A 26224-nucleotide genomic window follows, 5' to 3' on the forward strand; every position below is an offset into this window, starting at 1 on the left:
GAGCTGTGACTGGAGGTCACCTGACCAACATGAATATCAAACATGTATATCTACTGATATTGATCGGACCACATCAGATCACATGTCGTCCTGTTGGTATAATGATGAAGATATTAACATAAATAACAGACCCGACACACAAACACATGACCATCATCTCTGCGTCCCGATTGGTTCACCCACACCATCAAACAGCTGATCGGATCCAACATAAAGAATCACTGACGAGTCCACAGACGTCCTGCAGGTGTGTCCATTCATTCAGAACCAGCAGGACGTCTGTGGACTTCACCGCACACTGAACCAGAACCCACAACCTCCATCACAGACTTCATTTCCCACAATGCACCCTGGAGGGAGACCATGACGCTGGTGAACTTACGGGACGAGTCTTAAGCTCCAGACTGTCTGAGCTGGAGCTGCTGTCCTGAAGAGGTCAGAGGTCAGAGGGATTAGAGGATGTGGACTCAGATCCACTTTTATTCTGTTTGTTTGTTTCATTAAAAACTTGGTTTCAGTTTAAGTTGTCCAGATTCTTCGTACAGTATGTGTGTCTGTAGATAGTGGATGAACTGTTTTCAGGAGAGCTGGTGGAATTCGTTGACGTCATCGATTACAAAAACAGGTTGATTTGCATAATGAGCGTCGGCGCGTCACAGGAACCAGTTCAAAATATGAATTATCATGAAGAACCAGCAGGAGATAAAAAAACTGTATCTACAGCCCGACTGTTACAGTCGGACTGTGCGCCGCGGCGCATGGCCGCGGCGCATGGCCGCGGCGCATGGCCGCGACGCATGGACGCGACGCATGGCCGCGACGCATGGCCGCGACGCATGGCCGCGACGCATGGACGCGACGCATGGACGCGACGCATGGCCGCGACGCATGGCCGCGACGCATGGCCGCGACGCATGGACGCGACGCATGGACGCGACGCATGGACGCGACGCATGGACGCGACGCATGGACGCGACGCATGGACGCGACGCATGGACGCGACGCATGGACGCGACGCATGGACGCGACGCATGGACGCGACGCATGGACGCGACGCATGGCCGCGACGCATGGCCGCGACGCATGGACGCGACGCATGGACGCGACGCATGGACGCGACGCATGGACGCGACGCATGGACGCGACGCATGGACGCGACGCATGGACGCGACGCATGGACGCGACGCATGGACGCGACGCATGGCCGCGACGCATGGCCGCGACGCATGGCCGCGACGCATGGCCGCGACGCATGGCCGCGACGCATGGACGCGACGCATGGACGCGACGCATGGACGCGACGCATGGACGCGACGCATGGACGCGACGCATGGACGCGACGCATGGACGCGACGCATGGACGCGACGCATGGACGCGACGCATGGCCTAGCGGCTTAGCGGGATTCCTGCATGTGAAGTGTTTCGCTCACACGCTCAATCTGACCTCACAACGGAGTTAAATCTGCCAACAGCAGCCGGCTCATGGGGAGAGAGCGGCGCATAACTGGCTCTCTGCCTCCACGTCCACGCATCACAAGTTATACTGAGTTATATAAGTCTTATAATTTAAATTTTTTTTTTTATTATACTATCTTTATCCCTTTAAGGGGGAAATGACAGGCGCCCGGGGAGCCGTCAGGGGTTCAGTGTATTGCTCAGGGACACTTCAACACGTGACACGTGTCCTACTTATACAAGTTATAGTTCATATACTGAGTTATATAACTCTAATATCCTACTTATATAAGTTATACTGAGTTATATAACTCTAATATCCTACTTATACAAGTTACACTGAGTTATATAACTCTAATATCCTACTTATATAAGTTATAGTTCATATGCTGAGTCCACACGTTTGCATTTAGTTCAGTTGGACGATGTAGTAACACAAACAGTTCAGTTTGTCAGGTTCATGCAACATTCATGACATTGTTGGTCAGTCTGTCTGCTCGACAATCATATTCTGCTGCAACAAAAATGATTGAAGTGAGATGAACAGACTGAAAACTTGATCTTATCAGATAAAACATGTTGACACAGTTTTCCTTTGGAGACATCATTTGAAGTGGAAAAAAGTAATAAATCGCAAAATATGTTATCACAATCCTCAGAATATCGCAGTATCGTGATAATATCATATCGCGGGACCTCTGGTGATTCCCACCCCTAGTAATAACCATGTAATAACCATGTAGAGTTCTCCAGTTGAGGGAGAGCTGCTGTGAAAGCAGTGATTTAATTAAACTCATTGTTGCGTCTCACACTCACTCGTCATCTGTCAGACGCTTCATTCTCTCCTTGCTTTTGTTTGTGTTCCAGTGAAGACTGTTGAATAAAAACTCAAATATGAAACATTAATATTTGATATGTATTTTTGGTAGATGAATTGTTATATCAATGAATCGATTGATCAATAAAAACAATCCGTTGGTCGTATTTCCTCTCATGTGAACGTTTACTTCAGTTATGTCAACACAATGTTTAACCTCACATGATCTTCATATGTAATGTCTGCATCGTTAATGCAACATGTCAACTGAAGCATGAGCATAATGATTGTTATTATATATATATATATATATATATATATATATATATATATATATGGCAGTGGTGGGCCGTCAGGGCCTGCAAGGCCTTCTCTGCTGGCCTAAACAGAATCACAAAGTTATATCTATTTTATAATTTAATAATGTTTCTTAAATACACTACATGTATTTTAATTTATAAAATATTTTCCCCATTATCTTATGTTCTCATTGCACAGCTACTGTCTTCTTCAGTTGCTCTGCTTCCAGTGCAGCTTGTTTTAAGTAGAGCTTTTATCCAATCAGATCTCACCTCTGTGTCTCTAGGTAGAACAGAGCCAGAGGCCTGCAGACTCACAAGTGCATCCACGTGCACTTTAAGTGAATGGGGACGATATTGTTGATTGTCATAGTGTTCAACCAATCAGATCTCTAGTTTGACATGTTGGGGGTCAGAGCTGGTAGCTGGCCTACAAGTACGTCAGCATTAGTGCAGCTCATTGTCCATGCGAGGTGCAGAGTGCGCTGTGATTGGTCAGTGGGCGAGCACGTGACTATCGTGAAACGAAACTTAACAGCAGAGGCTGTCGGGTAGTGAATCACATCACGTGATGCAGCTCAGCCAATCAAATATGAGCATTCTGACTGAGCGAGATGTACCACACCATGACACAGAGGACTGAGACGAGGAAAGACACTGCAGAGCAGGGCTGTCACGATACCAAAATTATGACTTGGATACGATACCTGCCATAAGTATCATGATACCCGATACTTACAATACGATACCAGAATTCGATACGATACTGGTATATTTATCTGTAATAGTAATAAATAAAACATCTGTGTGGTTCCCTTGGGCAACAAGTCTCAACTGATGTTAGCCTACATTAGCGTGCTAATAAAAACGAGTAGCCATACTATTACAATTCTGCCTTTTTTAATAAACCGATTACAACTACCAACAGTCATACCTTCAATGACCTTAATGTATTGTCACATAATGTCAAATAACGACAAAGTCGTGGCAGCTGAGTTTGCAACAGGAAGTGCCTCTACTAGCTGCCGCTGCTACGATTTGAGCTGGCCCTTTCTCAACAATGCACCGATTAATCGAAAAGTTGATTATTGCTGTGTACATTGATAAATGAATATTAAACAGCATGTCGTCAACTACTGATGCTAACACACTCCCATCGGCCCAGATTTATTAATTAATTTATATCTTGCATACTTTTATTTTGAAATATTCTGGTTCCGGGTTACCTGTTGTGCTCTATGTCTCGTTTTAAAAGGAAAAAACAAAAAAGGGATTTGCAAAAACGAAATACGGCTCGTTATTTGACTTTGGTTCTTGGTTTTTCCGTTTTTTAATTCAGAACCAAAAACGGAAATACGACCGCCCATTTCCAGTTTGAATCGAAAAACGAGAATACCATGGTATCTCCGTATTTAGTTTTTTCCGAATTAATGGTAAAACAGATGACTAAAACGTACACGGACCCATGTCTCCCCTGCATCGCTCGCTGTGAGTGAGCGCTGCCTGTTGCTGTGAGCGCTGGGTAGCCCCGCCCCCTTGCATGCCTGCAGGCAGCGTGACAGGGAGCGGAGCAGCGCGTGCGCTCTGATCGCGCTATTTTAATAAAGTATCGACACTAAAAATATGCAAAATCGTATTGTTTTTTACGTACAGGTACCGCGGTACCTTTTTAGTATCGATACACCGTGCAACATTACTGCAGAGCAGTACGTACAATCCTCAAGTTGTGAAAGTAAAATCATAAGACGATGTCTTTGGCCGTGACTTGTCATTTTGGAGTGATGGTGGGTCCCACAGCCAGACCAGCTGAACACCACTGACCTCCATCAGCGCAGAAAACATGATGTGTTCCTGAATTTAAGCTTCTGCATTTTCCAGATGCTCTCTACTATTCAAACGTATTGCAAGTACCGAACGGTGCGTACAGAGGTACAGCCTTAGGAACTGATCATATCTGTGGCGCCATCATGTGGTTATAAGGTGGTATTTCACCTGCAGGACAGCAGTGAAGGCCCATGTATACAATGCACGGCCCGCCACTGATACATGGTAATAACTGTTACTGTTGGGGACTAAAGGAGTCAAACGTCTTCTGAACACAAAGATCTTGTTTTGTGTTTCATGTTATAAAGGTGGAGGCCTCTTGCTGCTCTGTCATATTATTCATCTCTGTTATCTTTGTTTATTTTCATTTTATTGTTTAAATTGTGCAAAATAAATAATCAAAAAAATGAAAAACGATTTTTATTTGGTTTTATTCTCGTTTTATCACAAAAAAAGCGCAATTTCTCGTCGACTAAATAAATGATATAATCTGTGGTTTGAAGTCGGATCTTGGACCCCCACAGGAGCCGGTCTTACCTCGTCCTGGCTGCTCTCCACCTTGGGGTTGCTGGCCGTCCTCTTCAGGTTGCTGCTCAGACTGATGCTGACGGTGGCGTCCGACTTGGAGCGCTGATGTGTGCGTTTGGAGGGCGACAGGCTGTGCTCGCCGGTGGACGCCGCCAACGGACAGAAAGGCGTCAGAGTCAGGGGGTCTCTGCGGGCCCGGGACCCCGACGGTTTGAGTTCATCGGACAGGATGAGCTTCCTCAGCTTGGTGCCTCTGGAGTGACGCTGCGTGGAGATGTGCATGTCGGAGGAGTACGCTCCCAGCAGCCAGGCGCAGCGCAGGCTGAAGGAGATGCTCTGTCTGCAGCGGTGCACCTGAACGCAACACGCAGGGGTCAAAGGTCACGGAGCAGGAACTTCAACAGGAAGTAAGAAAAGCTTTCGTTGATTTATGCTCACAATTATCAAGAAGATACCAGAATGAAAATGAAAGCAGAAGATCACTGCGTTCTGTATGAAAACACACTGATAATGATAAACACATACATCACATCACCCGTCAGAGTAAGTCTACTTCGTACTCGCTGCAGCGTCGTTGATCCTCCAGATAACAACATCAATGTGACTTCATGACGACGGTTAGTTCATTTTTAGAAACAGGAAGTGTTAAAAATCTAAGTGTGAGTAAACAGATGATCATCCTCTATAGTGGAGGCGCGTTAGTGTTGATACACGATACGAGGTTAATGTACGATTAATGAATACATAACCATTATTACGTTTACATATCACTGTACTCGTTTAACTTTCACCCTCAACGTAAAGACGTCCAATCAGAGCGCGACGTCCTGTTAAGCCCCGCCCCCTGCCACAGGCCACACCCACCACGTAAGGCTTGATGGCGTCCCCGACGTCCTCGTCCATGTGGATGTACATGTTGAGCAGCTGCGGCAGGTAGAAGTCCACGTCATCGTGGGCGAAGCTGAAGAGCCGGTTCCCGATGTAGGCCTGCACCCCCGGCTCCTTGGAGCTGTGCAGGTAGGAGATCGCCATGGAGACGTCGAACAGCTTGGACTCGAACAGGCGGAGCAGCCACGACTGTTTGGACGGGTTGTGTCTCTGGCGCCGTCGGGCGCTCTTCACCGAGCCGGGGGCCGGGCCCTCCGGGTCGTCTGCCGGCGGTTTCACGGGGACACTTAACGGTAGCTCGGTTTCAGGCTCCGCCTCCTTGTCAGGCTCCGCCTCCCCATTGGTCAGGTCGGCGACGTCACCGTCCACCTGGTGGAGCTTCACCTGCTGCAGAACCTCCCGACAAGCCCGCTGGGCCACTTCGGCGTCGATCACCGGGCCGAGCTCGCCCACGGCCTCGCTGATCACACCCAGGGGGGGGGTGATGGGGGAGGGGCTGTTCTGATCAGAGGGGGCGGGGGGGGAAAGCTCCGGCTCCGTGTCCTCCATCGTGACCGCTGGGAAGCTCCGCCCTCATCGGCTGAAACAGAGGAAAGGTCAAAGAGTTGTCTCTCCACCCACTGAACATTTCACAAGGGGGGGCGGCGTCTCTTCTGATTGGACCTCATTCCGCTAACGTCTCCTCTCGTGACTCGTGAGGAGACAAGGAGAGAGGAGGCTTCTAGGAGGAAACACCAGTTTCCTTTGTTAGAGTCTTTCTGGTGAATACACTGTGGTATTAGTACTTTAAGAGAGTACCTCTACACCGTGGTATTAGTACTTCAAGAGAGTACTTCTACACTGTGGTATTAGTACTTTAAGAGAGTACCTCTACACCGTGGTATTAGTACTTGAAGAGAGTACTTCTACACTGTGGTATTAGTACTTTAAGAGAGTACCTCTACACCGTGGTATTAGTACTTCAAGAGAGTACTTCTACACTGTGGTATTAGTACTTTAAGAGAGTACTTCTACACTGTGGTATTAGTACTTTAACAGAGTACTTCTACACCGTGGTATTAGTACTTTAACAGAGTACTTCTACACCGTGGTATTAGTACTTTAAGAGAGTACCTCTACACCGTGGTATTAGTACTTCAAGAGAGTACTTCTACACTGTGGTATTAGTACTTTAAGAGAGTACTTCTACACTGTGGTATTAGTACTTTAAGAGAGTACTTCTACACTGTGGTATTCGTACTTTAACAGGGTACTTCTACACTGTGGTATTAGTACTTTAAGAGAGTACTTCTACACCGTGGTATTGGTACTTTAACAGGGTACCTCTACACCGTGGTATTAGTACTTTAAGAGAGTACTTCTACACTGTGGTATTAGTACTTCAACAGAGTACTTCTACACTGTGGTATTAGTACTTTAACAGAGTACTTCTACACCGTGGTATTAGTACTTTAACAGAGTACTTCTACACTGTGGTATTCGTACTTTAACAGGGTACTTCTACACTGTGGTATTAGTACTTTAAGAGAGTACTTCTACACCGTGGTATTGGTACTTTAACAGGGTACCTCTACACCGTGGTATTAGTACTTTAAGAGAGTACTTCTACACTGTGGTATTAGTACTTCAACAGAGTACTTCTACACTGTGGTATTAGTACTTTAACAGAGTACTTCTACACCGTGGTATTAGTACTTTAACAGAGTACTTCTACACCGTGGTATAAGTACTTTAACAGAGTACTTCTACACCGTGGTATTAGTACTTTAAGAGAGTACTTCTACACTGTGGTATTAGTACTTTAACAGAGTACTTCTACACTGTGGTATTAGTACTTTAACAATGTACCTCTACACTGTGGTATTAGTACTTTAACAGAGTACTTCTACACTGTGGTATTAGTACTTTAACAGAGTACTTCTACACTGTGGTATTAGTACTTTAACAGGGTACTTCTACACTGTGGTATTAGTACTTTAAGAGAGTACTTCTACACCGTGGTATTAGTACTTTAAGAGAGTACTTCTACACCGTGGTATTAGTACTTCAAGAGAGTACTTCTACACTGTGGTATTAGTACTTTAAGAGAGTACTTCTACACTGTGGTATTAGTACTTTAAGAGAGTACTTCTACACTGTGGTATTAGTACTTTAACAGGGTACCTCTACACCGTGGTATTAGTACTTTAACAATGTACCTCTACACTGTGGTATTAGTACTTCAAGAGAGTACTTCTACATCGTGGTATTAGTACTTTAACAGGGTACCTCTACACTGTGGTATTTGTACTTTAGCAGAGTACTTCTACACTGTGGTATTAGTACTTTAACAGGGTACTTCTACACTGTGGTATTAGTACTTTAAGAGTGTACTTTTACACCGTGGTATTAGTACTTTAAGAGAGTACTTTTACACCGTGGTATTAGTACTTTAACAGGGTACTTCTACACTGTGGTGTTAGTACTTTAACAGAGTACTTCTACACTGTGGTATTAGTACTTTAAGAGAGTACTTTTACACCGTGGTATTATTACTTTAACAGAGTACTTCTACACTGTGGTATTAGTACTTTAAGAGAGTACTTTTACACCGTGGTATTATTACTTTAACAGAGTACTTCTACACTGTGGTACTCTGTTTAAAGAAGCAGTTTGATAAATAGAAGTCAGCTGATGTTAGCTTAGCTTTGTATTTAAAGCTCGCTAGTTGTTAGCATTAGCTCCGACTCTCTTAGGTGTAAAGTTCAGTCATCAACAGACTGTTAGCTTAGCTAAGCTTAGCTTAATGTGGGTGAACTTTAGCTTTAGTTGAGACGCAGCTACCGTTAACCAGCTAACTAAATATTAGCATCGTCCTGTAGCTGGTTAGCTTAAGAGATTAAACACACCAAAGCTAACGTTACTAGCTCCGGTTAATGTTAGCATTAGCATTACATTAGCCGGCTAACTTTCAGGACAACTGTTGCTAACTTCGCTCGGCTTTTTTTTTTTTTAAAGCTGTATTATATGCTAAGCTAACGCTAGCTCCATCTCAGCCGCAGGTGCGCTCTTCCAGGTGCAGTGACGTGTCTGTGTGTGTGTTACCTGGTGACCGTTCAGTGCGTTAGAAGCGATGTTTTATGTCCCGTTTATCTCCATTGACGCTCTCTGATCGTCATGTCAACAGTAGCAGCTAGCGGCTCCTTCTTCTTCTGCTGCAGTGCTGCCACCTGCTGGCCTGGGGTCTGATCTACAGGTACTGCAGGTTCCTACAGTTTGTACTGTGTAGAGCAGGGGTCACCAACCTTTTTTAAACTGAGAGCTACTTCAAGGGTACCGAGTAGCACGAAGGGCTACCTATTTGATACAAACTTCCTGAATAACAAAGTTGCACAGATCACCTTAATAATAATAATATATGTGAAGAGACTGTTTGATCACATGTCAGTTAATTATTCATCACAATCATTATTAAGAATGATTTCCACAACAATGATGGTATAGCTACACATACATATTTAAACATGCAACTTTTACTTCTGTTAATCTGTTTCAACATGTAAAAGTCAGAGGTGTCACATCTCTGATATGTTTGTATCATCACGTGATCAAAGCCGGGTCCTGCTGCACACAGCGCCTGCTGCTGAATGATGCAGTGGTGATGTGGACATGTAGTGAAGTCTGGGTCACCTTTGCATTGCGCAATGAAGCCTGCATGCCGGCCCGTCATGGCGGGAGCCCGTCTGTTGTCACCGACACCAGCTCTTCCAACGGAACCTTTTTCTCCACCAAGAAACGAGCAAAAAGTCTCGTCTGTAGCCGAGCGGGGATCCAACCCTCCGAGGCGCGCGAGCGTCTTCGGGCGCCCGCGTTCAGACCTCTAGTCTGGGCCTTTTCGCTCGGATTGCGTTGCCTCGCCTCTACCCCCGCCACCCCCGAGTTGTTGCCCCGCGGCCTGTCCGAGGACTTACGGACCTGACGACGTGGTGCGCTCGCGGCGCGCGTCTGGCGCCAACTGGAAGCGCCGCCATTCACAACCTGAAAACCCAGAGCGGTGCTGCGGCCTCGTCCTGGCTGTCCGCCGTGCGCCTCCGGGTACCCGACTCTCTGCAAGCGTTTTTGATTAAAAAAGAACAGCAACTACAATTTTAGACTGAGCTCCATGGTGACAAGTGCTATTTTTAGAACATGTCTTGCGGGCGACTCACGTGGTCCCTGCGGGCGACAGGATGCCCGCGGGCACCGTGTTGGCTACCTCTGGGGTAGAGTATATTAACCTGATATACAGGTATGCTATTATATGTTAACCAGAGGAAAGAGAAGTATTCTGATGTTTTACTGCAGTAATAGTACTAATACAACATTGTAGATATGGGAGAAATACTATGTGTTCATCACTTTTAAGGTGGAGCTCATTTTAATGACTTTATATAATCTATGATAATAAATCATCATTTATTAGTTGATTATAATCTGAATCTGTGAATTAATTAAAGCTGTCAGACAAATGTAGTAAAAGTACAATATTTACTCTGACATGTAGTAGAAAGTATCACACAATTTAAATGCTCAAGTACAGTACAAGTACCGATACCATACTGCTACTGTAAATATTACATTATTTTTTGTACACTACATTATATTGTATATAATATATATATATATTATTTGATATTATATTATTTGTTTCCAGGTGAGTGTATCAGACACAGGATGCTTCAAACTGAACTTTATTTAAACACTGTGTGTGAACAGAGTGAGCAGCAGGGGGCGCTGCAGGTCAGACAGACAGGTTTGTTTGATTTAACAGACTGAAAAGCTGACAGCTGATTGGTCGGTTTTAAAGACAGATCACACTCACAGTGAACTTTTTAACAGTTTCACCAGAACATTTAAACCGGAACCTGTTTGGGTTCTATGAATGAGGAACAGAACGTGTCCTCCTCGATCAGGTCTCAGGTGGTCTGTGGTACAGGTCTCAGGTGGTCGGGATCAGGTCTCAGGTGGTCTGTGGTACAGGTCTCAGGTGGTCGGGATCAGGTCTCAGGTGGTCTGTGGTTCAGGTCTCAGGTGGTCGGGATCAGGTCTCAGGTGGTCTGTGGTTCAGGTCTCAGGTGGTCTGGTTCAGGTCTCAGGTGGTCGGGATCAGGTCTCAGGTGGTCGGGATCAGGTCTCAGGTCTCTACAGCCAGATATCAGACGTACAGTCTCCTCCAGGGTAACGGAGCTCGTGAGCCAGAGACGGACCACCGGGTTCTTTACCGAAGTCCACCAGGAAGTTCTCATTCACAGAGAGACCCCCATCCACTGAGTCCACATCGATCTGCATCATCACGGAGCCCTCTCTGCACAGACAGATAGAGAGAGAGACAGTCAGACAGACAGCGATACAGACAGTCTGTAGCAGTAGTAGTCATCCAGTATGTTGCTGTAGTAGTACTACAGTATACTACAGTAGTACTCACTTGGCCATGTCGGGGTAGAACTGTTTGTCCCAGCCGCTGTAGAGAGACGTCGTCACATAAAGTCTCCGACCGTCTAAACTCAGCTGTAACATCTGAGGACCTCCAGGGACACGCCTCCCCTGAGAGACAGACAGGTGGAGAGAGAGACAGGTAGAGATCAACAAGCAATCATAAAGCAGAGGATAGAAGAAAGGATGTTGGACACAAGTCCATCCTGTCCTGGCCCACAGCTTCCTGTCGCACAGCTTCTTGTCCCACAGCCTCCTGTCCCACAGCTTCTTGTCTCACAGCTTCCTGTCCCACAGCTTCCTGCCCCACAGCCTCCTGCCCCACAGCTTCCTGTCTCACAGCTTCCTGTCTCACAGCTTCCTGTCTCACAGGCTCCTGTCCCACAGCCTCCTGTCCCACAGCTTCTTGTCCCACAGCTTCTTGTCTCACAGCTTCCTGTCCCACAGCTTCTTGTCTCACAGCTTCCTGTCCCACAGCTTCCTGTCCCACAGCTTCCTGCCTCACACCTTCCTGTCTCACAGCCTCCTGTCTCACAGCCTCCTGTCGCACAACTTCCTGTCGCACAGCTTCCTGTCTCACATCTTCCTGTCGCACAGCTTCTTGTCTCACAGCCTCCTGTCCCACAGCTTCCTGTCTCACAGCTTCCTGTCGCACAGCTTCTTGTCTCACAGCCTCCTGTCTCACAGCTTCCTGTCTCACAGCTTCCTGTCTCACAGCTTCCTGTCTCACAGCCTCCTGTCACAGCCTCCTGTCTCACAGCTTCCTGTCTCTCTCTCATCCTGTCTGTGGTACCTGGATGAAGCATGGGCGGGGCTGCTGCTGGTTCTCCGAGTCTTCCAGGACTCTGACGGGACCGTCACTGACGATGCTTCCTCCCAGAAACACCTGGAACAGACAGACAGGTGAGCTGTCTCACTCTGAAGCTTTTTACCTTCTAGTCACTGGACAGGTGTAACGTTCAGACCTGGCCGACCAATCGTGGGTTCCTCCTGTCTGTGATGTCATACTGTCTGATGTCACCGTGGAGCCAGTTGCTGAAGTAGAGATAACGGTCGTCCAATGAGATCAGGATGTCTGTGATCAGACCTGCGCAGACAGACAGGAAACCAGTCATGCAACCAGACAGACTGAGAGATAGACAGAGAGACAGACAGGCAGACAGACTTACCAGGCATCTCAGGTAGCACCCATCCCTCTACCTTCTTACTGGGAATATTGATCACTTTCTCTGCAGCCCAGTCACCTTTCTGAAGACACACAAAGCCAGACGAGTCTGAAGTAACACAATCATCTCTGTGCTTTGAGCTAAATGCTAACATCAGCATGCTAACATGCTCTCAGTGACAATGTGTTTGGCTTGATTGAGGGTTGGTTGGTGAAATACCTTCAGCGTCTAAAGGCTAAAAAGTGTAAAGTTCAGGGTAGTTTAGTTTTGTGGCTCTGTATCTGTAAGTGGTCGTCACTAAATGGAACAGATAATTCATTATGAACTGTGTGGAACAGACTGGAATCGTATTGGGAGTCAAACCTAGAACCCTGCAGTGCTGTCTGAAGTCTTCCTGGGATCAGAACCTAGAACCCTGTAGCACTGACTGGAGTCTAGCTGGGTTATAGAGCCCTGTGGTACTCACTATAGCCTTACTTAGCTCTAGAACCCAATAGTACTGACTTGAACCTAGCTGGATTCTAGAGCCTTGTGGTACCAACTTAAGCTTACTTGGATCTAGAACCCTGTGGTACTGACTGGACTCTCGCTGGGTTCTAGGGCCCTGTGGTACCAACTATAGCCTCACTTTGATCTGGAACCTTATGGTACTGACTTAAGTCTCGCTGGGTTCTACCCTGTGGTACTATCGCCTTACTTTGATCTATAACCCTGTGGTACTGACTAGAGTCTCTCTCGGTGCTAGCGCTCCGTGATACTCACCATAGCCTGATTTAGATCTAGAACCCTATAGTAGTCACTTGAGTTTCGCTGGGTTCTAGAGGCCTGTGGTACCAACTAAAGCCTTACTTAGAACTAGAACCCTATGGTACTGACTGATGTTTTGTAGAATCTGAAGACTACAGAGTTTAAAGCACATCCCACGTAGCCCTCTGTGGCATCGGGGTCATGAAGGAATCGGATCTCGAGGGGAATGGCCCCCTCCTCCCCCAGATCGAGGGTCTGCAGCTTCCTGTGGGTGGTCCAGTCCCAAACATGGATGGAGCTGCCGTAGAGTCCTGGAACACCAACACCAATGAAGTTGACGAGTTATCAGACAGAATTGTCGACTTGTTTAACTCCGTTTATTCACAATGGTGCTGATTGGCTAATTGTTAGTCCCCCTTGTTCCACTCGTTGGCTCGATTACGTCACAATACCAGACAAGTCAATCGATTCTGTTAGATCCCGGGGTTCTCTGGCCCGATACGGGGCTACTTACTGACTCAGCTCTCTATTAAAAGATTGTCGAGCTGGTGTTCTTGCGAGGGAACTCGCCTGGCTCTGCTAACTACCGTTACTCCTGACGTCTACCCTGCTTCCTCCGGTAAATGCGCACTCGGCCGAGGGTAATCTTGTATGTTGGTGGCCATTCTTGAGTTCCTGGTTTTCTCCTAGTACGGAACTGGCTTCAGCTGCCCTACTCCTTGGATTCCTCTTTTCTTAATGGTGAGTCCCCCCCACCCTTTGTCCTCTCCTTCCTGCGTTGTATCGACCACACAACTCACAGTTTTTTAGGATTCTGCGGACTTCTTTTTCAGGAATCCAGAGTCGCTGCTTTTCCAGTTCCCTTTGCGTTGGAACGGTGCCTGCATATCCTAGTGCGCCATGCACCGCCTGCACCACCTCCTCCACGCTCTCTTCTGGGACTACCCTTCCTTTGGGCAAATCTTCCCACTTCTCGATCCCAACAAAGACAATTTGTCTCATCTGGACGAAACAATCCATTTCTTCGTTTCCTTGCCAGTGAATTTCTTCTCGCGTGTGGGCCCTCTGGTGCACCACTTCAAGCTCCATGCTTAGCCGTAATTCGGCTATTTTTCTCCATAGGTCTTGATGAGCCACTTTTTTTACTTTTAGCGCTCTCAAACCCATTTTCCTCCCATATGGACAGGTCTTCGTTAAGGGCCTGAGCACAGTAATAACTATCAGTTATGACTAGCTCTTTTCAACCTTCTCTTTGCACTGCTGTTCTACTTCTCTTTTAACCGACGCCCTACTTTCTTCCTGATGTAGGTTGGTTAGGTGTTGTTGGATGGCAGCGTCCCAGGTGGTCCATCCTCTTCCGTACAGGATGACCTGATGTTGGACGTTGCCTCTGTTGTCTTTATCCGGTGTCGGTTCTCCCGATGCCGCTCGTTCTGCCGCGTCATCCCTCTGGTCCTCGCTGCCGTCCGGTGGCGATTCCTTCATCGGGGCCGCTGGCTCGTCCCGCTGGGTCGCCTCCGTCTGCCGGCCGGTCCCTGGAACGTCTGGTCCGTTCTGCTGCTCTTGCATCTTGGACTTTGTCTTTGTTGTCTCGAGTCGCCTTCCTCCCAAAGCCTCTCGTCGAGTCAGGATGGGATCAGGCTCTGGCCCCTCTACAGGTCGGATGATTCTGGTCGATGCTCCCCGTCGCCTGCGGCTTCTCCTGTGCCGGCTTGTAAATACCACGCACAGCTTCGATGCGTGGATGTCTCGCAATCGGACTTCACTGAGCATTGGGCAGCGTTACTTTCTACCCAAGTCTCTTTTCCTCGGGTCTTTCGTACACGAACGACAGCCTCTCTCGGCTGCCGGGGTTCTTCTTCTTGTTGGGCGCCACGTGTTAGATCCCGGGGTTCTCTGGCCCGATACAGGGCTACTTACTGACTCAGCTCTCTATTAAAAGATTGTCGAGCTGGTGTTCTTGCGAGGGAACTCGCCTGGCTCTGCTAACTGCCGTTACTCCTGACGTCTACCCTGCTTCCTCCGGTAAATGCGCACTCGGCTGAGGGGCCACCCTGGCCCCGGGCACTCCTACCAGTCGCGTCAGTTATTGCAGCTTCCCTCTTTTGGATCCGGGCTCTTGGTAAATTGCCAGGTTAGGTTTTAACGGCTAGGATTACTTCTAAAACCGTAAGGGATTGTTAAGTGGATTCGATCTCCAGGATTATCAGGTTTACATTTGTTAAAATCACTTTACATTTGTTATATAATACACGCTTGCTTTAAAATGATTATTAGATTTCATCCGTTAAACTATAATTATACGCTTTATGTCCCTTTAGCCTAATTTACATACCGAACATGTATTCCCTCATTTAAAGCAGCTTCCCTGGGATCTCAACTATTTTTGACAATTCGAACTTGGTGAACTGGGCGGATTCAAAGGTCTGGACCCAGGAAATAGATACCCTAATGTCTTACTGGAAGTGGAACAAAGAGCCCTGTGATGAAGACTCAAGCCTTTCTAGGATCAATAACCTTGTGATACCGACTGGATTCGTACTGGCATAGGAACCTAGAACCCAGGTGCACTGATTTGGGTCTTACTGGGATCAACTCAAAGAACCATCTGTTTTTGACTGGAGTCTTACTGGCATCTAGAACTCTGTGGGGCTGACTTAATACTGGGACCAGAATCTGGAGGCCCATTGCTACTGACTGGAGTCTTACTGGGAGGATTGAAGAAAGATTGATGTTTCCTCTTAACTCACCTTCTTTGACATGTGCGGGATTAAAACCGTTAGCCAGAGCTTTGGGTGCACCCCATTCAGTGCTGATCATCACGTTGTGTCGAGGTTGGTACCAGAAGTCGTATCCAAAAGGTGCGGCTTCACCCGGGTGCTCCCAGTTACCGACCAACTCGAACGTCTCACCGTCCAGCAGGACGAAACCACCTAAAGAGGAACGACAGCAGGTGCATCACTGATACCGTCCACCAGTCTAGAACCTAGAGTCTAGAATAAAGAAATACTTTATTTCAACTGCATTAATGTCACACGGTTGCTGGTCGCCTCACCTTTGCCGTTGCCAGACGGGTCTCCGATACAGCTGATCATGATCTGACCGTTGCTCAGACAGTGAGTGGTGTGAGGGTTCGCCAGGTCGCACTTCCAGTACATATCGACAGGCTCCACCACCTGAAGACACAACAACAGAACCACAACAATTTCATGTTAATGCAGTCGAAATAAAGTATTTTTTTATTCATAAAGCACTTTCAAAACCAAAGCTCTTCTGAAGGGAGTCTATGTAAAGATCTAGAGGAGTAACGTCTACCTCGGAAAACCTAAGGTAGACCGTGGCGCACTGGGTTGTCTAGGAACCGGAAGGTCAACGGTTCGATCCCCGACTGGGACGTGTCACGTGTCGAAGTGTACCTGAGCAAGACACTGAACCCCCGGCTCCCCGGGCGCCGATCAATGGCAGCCCACTGCTCCCTATATACAGGGATGGGGCAAATGCAGTAGTCAAATTTCGTGTATGTGTAAAAATGTATATGACAATAAAAATGGTTTCTTCTTTCTTCTAACCTCCAGTTCTACAGAGTGAACTCCTCTGGTTGTATAGAAGTCTATGAGAAAATGACTCTACTTCTCTCTTGATTTATTACCTTTTACAATGTTTACACCAAGTTCGAATCTTTGTTCCACTTCCAGTAAGACATGAGGGTATCTATTTCCTGGGTCCAGACCTTTGAATCCGCCCAGTTCACCAAGTTCGAATCGATTGACTTGTCTGGTATTGTGACGTACTCGAGCCAACGAATGGAACGAGGGGGACTAACAATCAGCCAATCAGCACCATTGTGAATAAACAGAGTTAAACAAGTCGACAATTCTGTCTGATAACTCGTCAACTTCATTGGTGTTGGTGTTCCAGGACTTTACGGCAGCTCCATCCATGTTTGGGACTGGACCACTCTCTAGTTTCAAGTCTTCTTCAATACAGCATGATGTTCATTTCGTACATGATGGTCCATTTAGAGTGGACGCGACGCATGGACGCGACGCATGGACGCGACGCATGGCCTAGCGGCTTAGCGGGATTCCTGCATGTGAAGTGTTTCGCTCACACGCTCAATCTGACCTCACAACGGAGTTAAATCTGCCAACAGCAGCCGGCTCATGGGGAGAGAGCGGCGCATAACTGGCTCTCTGCCTCCACGTCCACGCATCACAAGTTATACTGAGTTATATAAGTCTTATAATTTAAATTTTTTTTTTTATTATACTATCTTTATCCCTTTAAGGGGGAAATGACAGGCGCCCGGGGAGCCGTCAGGGGTTCAGTGTATTGCTCAGGGACACTTCAACACGTGACACGTGTCCTACTTATACAAGTTATAGTTCATATACTGAGTTATATAACTCTAATATCCTACTTATATAAGTTATACTGAGTTATATAACTCTAATATCCTACTTATACAAGTTACACTGAGTTATATAACTCTAATATCCTACTTATATAAGTTATAGTTCATATGCTGAGTCCACACGTTTGCATTTAGTTCAGTTGGACGATGTAGTAACACAAACAGTTCAGTTTGTCAGGTTCATGCAACATTCATGACATTGTTGGTCAGTCTGTCTGCTCGACAATCATATTCTGCTGCAACAAAAATGATTGAAGTGAGATGAACAGACTGAAAACTTGATCTTATCAGATAAAACATGTTGACACAGTTTTCCTTTGGAGACATCATTTGAAGTGGAAAAAAGTAATAAATCGCAAAATATGTTATCACAATCCTCAGAATATCGCAGTATCGTGATAATATCATATCGCGGGACCTCTGGTGATTCCCACCCCTAGTAATAACCATGTAATAACCATGTAGAGTTCTCCAGTTGAGGGAGAGCTGCTGTGAAAGCAGTGATTTAATTAAACTCATTGTTGCGTCTCACACTCACTCGTCATCTGTCAGACGCTTCATTCTCTCCTTGCTTTTGTTTGTGTTCCAGTGAAGACTGTTGAATAAAAACTCAAATATGAAACATTAATATTTGATATGTATTTTTGGTAGATGAATTGTTATATCAATGAATCGATTGATCAATAAAAACAATCCGTTGGTCGTATTTCCTCTCATGTGAACGTTTACTTCAGTTATGTCAACACAATGTTTAACCTCACATGATCTTCATATGTAATGTCTGCATCGTTAATGCAACATGTCAACTGAAGCATGAGCATAATGATTGTTATTATATATATATATATATATATATATATATATATATATATATATATATATATATATATATATATATATATATATATATATATATATATATATATATATGGCAGTGGTGGGCCGTCAGGGCCTGCAAGGCCTTCTCTGCTGGCCTAAACAGAATCACAAAGTTATATCTATTTTATAATTTAATAATGTTTCTTAAATACACTACATGTATTTTAATTTATAAAATATTTTCCCCATTATCTTATGTTCTCATTGCACAGCTACTGTCTTCTTCAGTTGCTCTGCTTCCAGTGCAGCTTGTTTTAAGTAGAGCTTTTATCCAATCAGATCTCACCTCTGTGTCTCTAGGTAGAACAGAGCCAGAGGCCTGCAGACTCACAAGTGCATCCACGTGCACTTTAAGTGAATGGGGACGATATTGTTGATTGTCATAGTGTTCAACCAATCAGATCTCTAGTTTGACATGTTGGGGGTCAGAGCTGGTAGCTGGCCTACAAGTACGTCAGCATTAGTGCAGCTCATTGTCCATGCGAGGTGCAGAGTGCGCTGTGATTGGTCAGTGGGCGAGCACGTGACTATCGTGAAACGAAACTTAACAGCAGAGGCTGTCGGGTAGTGAATCACATCACGTGATGCAGCTCAGCCAATCAAATATGAGCATTCTGACTGAGCGAGATGTACCACACCATGACACAGAGGACTGAGACGAGGAAAGACACTGCAGAGCAGGGCTGTCACGATACCAAAATTATGACTTGGATACGATACCTGCCATAAGTATCATGATACCCGATACTTACAATACGATACCAGAATTCGATACGATACTGGTATATTTATCTGTAATAGTAATAAATAAAACATCTGTGTGGTTCCCTTGGGCAACAAGTCTCAACTGATGTTAGCCTACATTAGCGTGCTAATAAAAACGAGTAGCCATACTATTACAATTCTGCCTTTTTTAATAAACCGATTACAACTACCAACAGTCATACCTTCAATGACCTTAATGTATTGTCACATAATGTCAAATAACGACAAAGTCGTGGCAGCTGAGTTTGCAACAGGAAGTGCCTCTACTAGCTGCCGCTGCTACGATTTGAGCTGGCCCTTTCTCAACAATGCACCGATTAATCGAAAAGTTGATTATTGCTGTGTACATTGATAAATGAATATTAAACAGCATGTCGTCAACTACTGATGCTAACACACTCCCATCGGCCCAGATTTATTAATTAATTTATATCTTGCATACTTTTATTTTGAAATATTCTGGTTCCGGGTTACCTGTTGTGCTCTATGTCTCGTTTTAAAAGGAAAAAACAAAAAAGGGATTTGCAAAAACGAAATACGGCTCGTTATTTGACTTTGGTTCTTGGTTTTTCCGTTTTTTAATTCAGAACCAAAAACGGAAATACGACCGCCCATTTCCAGTTTGAATCGAAAAACGAGAATACCATGGTATCTCCGTATTTAGTTTTTTCCGAATTAATGGTAAAACAGATGACTAAAACGTACACGGACCCATGTCTCCCCTGCATCGCTCGCTGTGAGTGAGCGCTGCCTGTTGCTGTGAGCGCTGGGTAGCCCCGCCCCCTTGCATGCCTGCAGGCAGCGTGACAGGGAGCGGAGCAGCGCGTGCGCTCTGATCGCGCTATTTTAATAAAGTATCGACACTAAAAATATGCAAAATCGTATTGTTTTTTACGTACAGGTACCGCGGTACCTTTTTAGTATCGATACACCGTGCAACATTACTGCAGAGCAGTACGTACAATCCTCAAGTTGTGAAAGTAAAATCATAAGACGATGTCTTTGGCCGTGACTTGTCATTTTGGAGTGATGGTGGGTCCCACAGCCAGACCAGCTGAACACCACTGACCTCCATCAGCGCAGAAAACATGATGTGTTCCTGAATTTAAGCTTCTGCATTTTCCAGATGCTCTCTACTATTCAAACGTATTGCAAGTACCGAACGGTGCGTACAGAGGTACAGCCTTAGGAACTGATCATATCTGTGGCGCCATCATGTGGTTATAAGGTGGTATTTCACCTGCAGGACAGCAGTGAAGGCCCATGTATACAATGCACGGCCCGCCACTGATACATGGTAATAACTGTTACTGTTGGGGACTAAAGGAGTCAAACGTCTTCTGAACACAAAGATCTTGTTTTGTGTTTCATGTTATAAAGGTGGAGGCCTCTTGCTGCTCTGTCATATTATTCATCTCTGTTATCTTTGTTTATTTTCATTTTATTGTTTAAATTGTGCAAAATAAATAATCAAAAAAATGAAAAACGATTTTTATTTGGTTTTATTCTCGTTTTATCACAAAAAAAGCGCAATTTCTCGTCGACTAAATAAATGATATAATCTGTGGTTTGAAGTCGGATCTTGGACCCCCACAGGAGCCGGTCTTACCTCGTCCTGGCTGCTCTCCACCTTGGGGTTGCTGGCCGTCCTCTTCAGGTTGCTGCTCAGACTGATGCTGACGGTGGCGTCCGACTTGGAGCGCTGATGTGTGCGTTTGGAGGGCGACAGGCTGTGCTCGCCGGTGGACGCCGCCAACGGACAGAAAGGCGTCAGAGTCAGGGGGTCTCTGCGGGCCCGGGACCCCGACGGTTTGAGTTCATCGGACAGGATGAGCTTCCTCAGCTTGGTGCCTCTGGAGTGACGCTGCGTGGAGATGTGCATGTCGGAGGAGTACGCTCCCAGCAGCCAGGCGCAGCGCAGGCTGAAGGAGATGCTCTGTCTGCAGCGGTGCACCTGAACGCAACACGCAGGGGTCAAAGGTCACGGAGCAGGAACTTCAACAGGAAGTAAGAAAAGCTTTCGTTGATTTATGCTCACAATTATCAAGAAGATACCAGAATGAAAATGAAAGCAGAAGATCACTGCGTTCTGTATGAAAACACACTGATAATGATAAACACATACATCACATCACCCGTCAGAGTAAGTCTACTTCGTACTCGCTGCAGCGTCGTTGATCCTCCAGATAACAACATCAATGTGACTTCATGACGACGGTTAGTTCATTTTTAGAAACAGGAAGTGTTAAAAATCTAAGTGTGAGTAAACAGATGATCATCCTCTATAGTGGAGGCGCGTTAGTGTTGATACACGATACGAGGTTAATGTACGATTAATGAATACATAACCATTATTACGTTTACATATCACTGTACTCGTTTAACTTTCACCCTCAACGTAAAGACGTCCAATCAGAGCGCGACGTCCTGTTAAGCCCCGCCCCCTGCCACAGGCCACACCCACCACGTAAGGCTTGATGGCGTCCCCGACGTCCTCGTCCATGTGGATGTACATGTTGAGCAGCTGCGGCAGGTAGAAGTCCACGTCATCGTGGGCGAAGCTGAAGAGCCGGTTCCCGATGTAGGCCTGCACCCCCGGCTCCTTGGAGCTGTGCAGGTAGGAGATCGCCATGGAGACGTCGAACAGCTTGGACTCGAACAGGCGGAGCAGCCACGACTGTTTGGACGGGTTGTGTCTCTGGCGCCGTCGGGCGCTCTTCACCGAGCCGGGGGCCGGGCCCTCCGGGTCGTCTGCCGGCGGTTTCACGGGGACACTTAACGGTAGCTCGGTTTCAGGCTCCGCCTCCTTGTCAGGCTCCGCCTCCCCATTGGTCAGGTCGGCGACGTCACCGTCCACCTGGTGGAGCTTCACCTGCTGCAGAACCTCCCGACAAGCCCGCTGGGCCACTTCGGCGTCGATCACCGGGCCGAGCTCGCCCACGGCCTCGCTGATCACACCCAGGGGGGGGGTGATGGGGGAGGGGCTGTTCTGATCAGAGGGGGCGGGGGGGGAAAGCTCCGGCTCCGTGTCCTCCATCGTGACCGCTGGGAAGCTCCGCCCTCATCGGCTGAAACAGAGGAAAGGTCAAAGAGTTGTCTCTCCACCCACTGAACATTTCACAAGGGGGGGCGGCGTCTCTTCTGATTGGACCTCATTCCGCTAACGTCTCCTCTCGTGACTCGTGAGGAGACAAGGAGAGAGGAGGCTTCTAGGAGGAAACACCAGTTTCCTTTGTTAGAGTCTTTCTGGTGAATACACTGTGGTATTAGTACTTTAAGAGAGTACCTCTACACCGTGGCATTAGTACTTCAAGAGAGTACTTCTACACTGTGGTATTAGTACTTTAAGAGAGTACCTCTACACCGTGGTATTAGTACTTGAAGAGAGTACTTCTACACTGTGGTATTAGTACTTTAAGAGAGTACCTCTACACCGTGGTATTAGTACTTCAAGAGAGTACTTCTACACTGTGGTATTAGTACTTTAAGAGAGTACTTCTACACTGTGGTATTAGTACTTTAACAGAGTACTTCTACACCGTGGTATTAGTACTTTAACAGAGTACTTCTACACCGTGGTATTAGTACTTTAAGAGAGTACCTCTACACCGTGGTATTAGTACTTCAAGAGAGTACTTCTACACTGTGGTATTAGTACTTTAAGAGAGTACTTCTACACTGTGGTATTAGTACTTTAAGAGAGTACTTCTACACTGTGGTATTCGTACTTTAACAGGGTACTTCTACACTGTGGTATTAGTACTTTAAGAGAGTACTTCTACACCGTGGTATTGGTACTTTAACAGGGTACCTCTACACCGTGGTATTAGTACTTTAAGAGAGTACTTCTACACTGTGGTATTAGTACTTCAACAGAGTACTTCTACACTGTGGTATTAGTACTTTAACAGAGTACTTCTACACCGTGGTATTAGTACTTTAACAGAGTACTTCTACACTGTGGTATTCGTACTTTAACAGGGTACTTCTACACTGTGGTATTAGTACTTTAAGAGAGTACTTCTACACCGTGGTATTGGTACTTTAACAGGGTACCTCTACACCGTGGTATTAGTACTTTAAGAGAGTACTTCTACACTGTGGTATTAGTACTTCAACAGAGTACTTCTACACTGTGGTATTAGTACTTTAACAGAGTACTTCTACACCGTGGTATTAGTACTTTAACAGAGTACTTCTACACCGTGGTATAAGTACTTTAACAGAGTACTTCTACACCGTGGTATTAGTACTTTAAGAGAGTACTTCTACACTGTGGTATTAGTACTTTAACAGAGTACTTCTACACTGTGGTATTAGTACTTTAACAATGTACCTCTACACTGTGGTATTAGTACTTTAACAGAGTACTTCTACACTGTGGTATTAGTACTTTAACAGAGTACTTCTACACTGTGGTATTAGTACTTTAACAGGGTACTTCTACACTGTGGTATTAGTACTTTAAGAGAGTACTTCTACACCGTGGTATTAGTACTTTAAGAGAGTACTTCTACACCGTGGTATTAGTACTTCAAGAGAGTACTTCTACACTGTGGTATTAGTACTTTAAGAGAGTACTTCTACACTGTGGTATTAGTACTTTAAGAGAGTACTTCTACACTGTGGTATTAGTACTTTAACAGGGTACCTCTACACCGTGGTATTAGTACTTTAACAATGTACCTCTACACTGTGGTATTAGTACTTCAAGAGAGTACTTCTACATCGTGGTATTAGTACTTTAACAGGGTACCTCTACACTGTGGTATTTGTACTTTAGCAGAGTACTTCTACACTGTGGTATTAGTACTTTAACAGGGTACTTCTACACTGTGGTATTAGTACTTTAAGAGTGTACTTTTACACCGTGGTATTAGTACTTTAAGAGAGTACTTTTACACCGTGGTATTAGTACTTTAACAGGGTACTTCTACACTGTGGTGTTAGTACTTTAACAGAGTACTTCTACACTGTGGTATTAGTACTTTAAGAGAGTACTTTTACACCGTGGTATTATTACTTTAACAGAGTACTTCTACACTGTGGTATTAGTACTTTAAGAGAGTACTTTTACACCGTGGTATTATTACTTTAACAGAGTACTTCTACACTGTGGTACTCTGTTTAAAGAAGCAGTTTGATAAATAGAAGTCAGCTGATGTTAGCTTAGCTTTGTATTTAAAGCTCGCTAGTTGTTAGCATTAGCTCCGACTCTCTTAGGTGTAAAGTTCAGTCATCAACAGACTGTTAGCTTAGCTAAGCTTAGCTTAATGTGGGTGAACTTTAGCTTTAGTTGAGACGCAGCTACCGTTAACCAGCTAACTAAATATTAGCATCGTCCTGTAGCTGGTTAGCTTAAGAGATTAAACACACCAAAGCTAACGTTACTAGCTCCGGTTAATGTTAGCATTAGCATTACATTAGCCGGCTAACTTTCAGGACAACTGTTGCTAACTTCGCTCGGCTTTTTTTTTTTTTAAAGCTGTATTATATGCTAAGCTAACGCTAGCTCCATCTCAGCCGCAGGTGCGCTCTTCCAGGTGCAGTGACGTGTCTGTGTGTGTGTTACCTGGTGACCGTTCAGTGCGTTAGAAGCGATGTTTTATGTCCCGTTTATCTCCATTGACGCTCTCTGATCGTCATGTCAACAGTAGCAGCTAGCGGCTCCTTCTTCTTCTGCTGCAGTGCTGCCACCTGCTGGCCTGGGGTCTGATCTACAGGTACTGCAGGTTCCTACAGTTTGTACTGTGTAGAGCAGGGGTCACCAACCTTTTTTAAACTGAGAGCTACTTCAAGGGTACCGAGTAGCACGAAGGGCTACCTATTTGATACAAACTTCCTGAATAACAAAGTTGCACAGATCACCTTAATAATAATAATATATGTGAAGAGACTGTTTGATCACATGTCAGTTAATTATTCATCACAATAATTATTAAGAATGATTTCCACAACAATGATGGTATAGCTACACATACATATTTAAACATGCAACTTTTACTTCTGTTAATCTGTTTCAACATGTAAAAGTCAGAGGTGTCACATCTCTGATATGTTTGTATCATCACGTGATCAAAGCCGGGTCCTGCTGCACACAGCGCCTGCTGCTGAATGATGCAGTGGTGATGTGGACATGTAGTGAAGTCTGGGTCACCTTTGCATTGCGCAATGAAGCCTGCATGCCGGCCCGTCATGGCGGGAGCCCGTCTGTTGTCACCGACACCAGCTCTTCCAACGGAACCTTTTTCTCCACCAAGAAACGAGCAAAAAGTCTCGTCTGTAGCCGAGCGGGGATCCAACCCTCCGAGGCGCGCGAGCGTCTTCGGGCGCCCGCGTTCAGACCTCTAGTCTGGGCCTTTTCGCTCGGATTGCGTTGCCTCGCCTCTACCCCCGCCACCCCCGAGTTGTTGCCCCGCGGCCTGTCCGAGGACTTACGGACCTGACGACGTGGTGCGCTCGCGGCGCGCGTCTGGCGCCAACTGGAAGCGCCGCCATTCACAACCTGAAAACCCAGAGCGGTGCTGCGGCCTCGTCCTGGCTGTCCGCCGTGCGCCTCCGGGTACCCGACTCTCTGCAAGCGTTTTTGATTAAAAAAGAACAGCAACTACAATTTTAGACTGAGCTCCATGGTGACAAGTGCTATTTTTAGAACATGTCTTGCGGGCGACTCACGTGGTCCCTGCGGGCGACAGGATGCCCGCGGGCACCGTGTTGGCTACCTCTGGGGTAGAGTATATTAACCTGATATACAGGTATGCTATTATATGTTAACCAGAGGAAAGAGAAGTATTCTGATGTTTTACTGCAGTAATAGTACTAATACAACATTGTAGATATGGGAGAAATACTATGTGTTCATCACTTTTAAGGTGGAGCTCATTTTAATGACTTTATATAATCTATGATAATAAATCATCATTTATTAGTTGATTATAATCTGAATCTGTGAATTAATTAAAGCTGTCAGACAAATGTAGTAAAAGTACA

At 45.8% G+C, this 26224-nt stretch overlaps 2 protein-coding genes across 3 annotated transcripts in view; both read right to left on the reverse strand.

Moving 5' to 3' along the window:
* The window catches only part of pi4kb (phosphatidylinositol 4-kinase, catalytic, beta), a 22609-nt gene extending 12462 nt beyond the window's left edge, over positions 1-10147 (reverse strand). Inside the window, exons 1-3 of the mRNA XM_079275820.1 lie at positions 8897-10147; positions 5789-6392; positions 4934-5278 (exon numbers count right to left, since the gene is read on the reverse strand). Coding sequence (XP_079131946.1) covers positions 4934-5278; positions 5789-6361 — 918 coding nt within the window. The 5' untranslated portion in view covers positions 6362-6392; positions 8897-10147. The remainder of the gene's footprint in view (positions 1-4933; positions 5279-5788; positions 6393-8896) is intronic.
* Positions 10148-10520: 373 nt separating this feature from the next.
* Positions 10521-26052, reverse strand: LOC306782454 (methanethiol oxidase-like). Of its 2 annotated transcripts, none has more exons than XM_079275822.1 (11): positions 25392-26052; positions 21699-22302; positions 20844-21188; positions 16232-16352; positions 15927-16109; positions 13306-13487; positions 12433-12511; positions 12229-12350; positions 12057-12149; positions 11256-11374; positions 10521-11135 (listed from the first exon to the last, which is right to left on the reverse strand). In XM_079275822.1, exons 2-11 carry the CDS (start codon positions 22269-22271, stop codon positions 10973-10975), a joined length of 1980 nt encoding a protein of 659 aa, XP_079131948.1. In that variant the 5' UTR covers positions 22272-22302; positions 25392-26052; the 3' UTR covers positions 10521-10972. The 2 variants fall into 2 exon arrangements, with proteins under 2 accessions (XP_079131948.1, XP_079131947.1); XM_079275821.1 differs by having other exon boundaries at positions 24807-26051.
* Positions 26053-26224: the final 172 nt, after the last annotated feature.

Source organism: Melanostigma gelatinosum, assembly GCF_949748355.1.
Source record: "Melanostigma gelatinosum genome assembly, chromosome: 9".
Taxonomy (NCBI): domain Eukaryota; kingdom Metazoa; phylum Chordata; class Actinopteri; order Perciformes; family Zoarcidae; genus Melanostigma; species Melanostigma gelatinosum.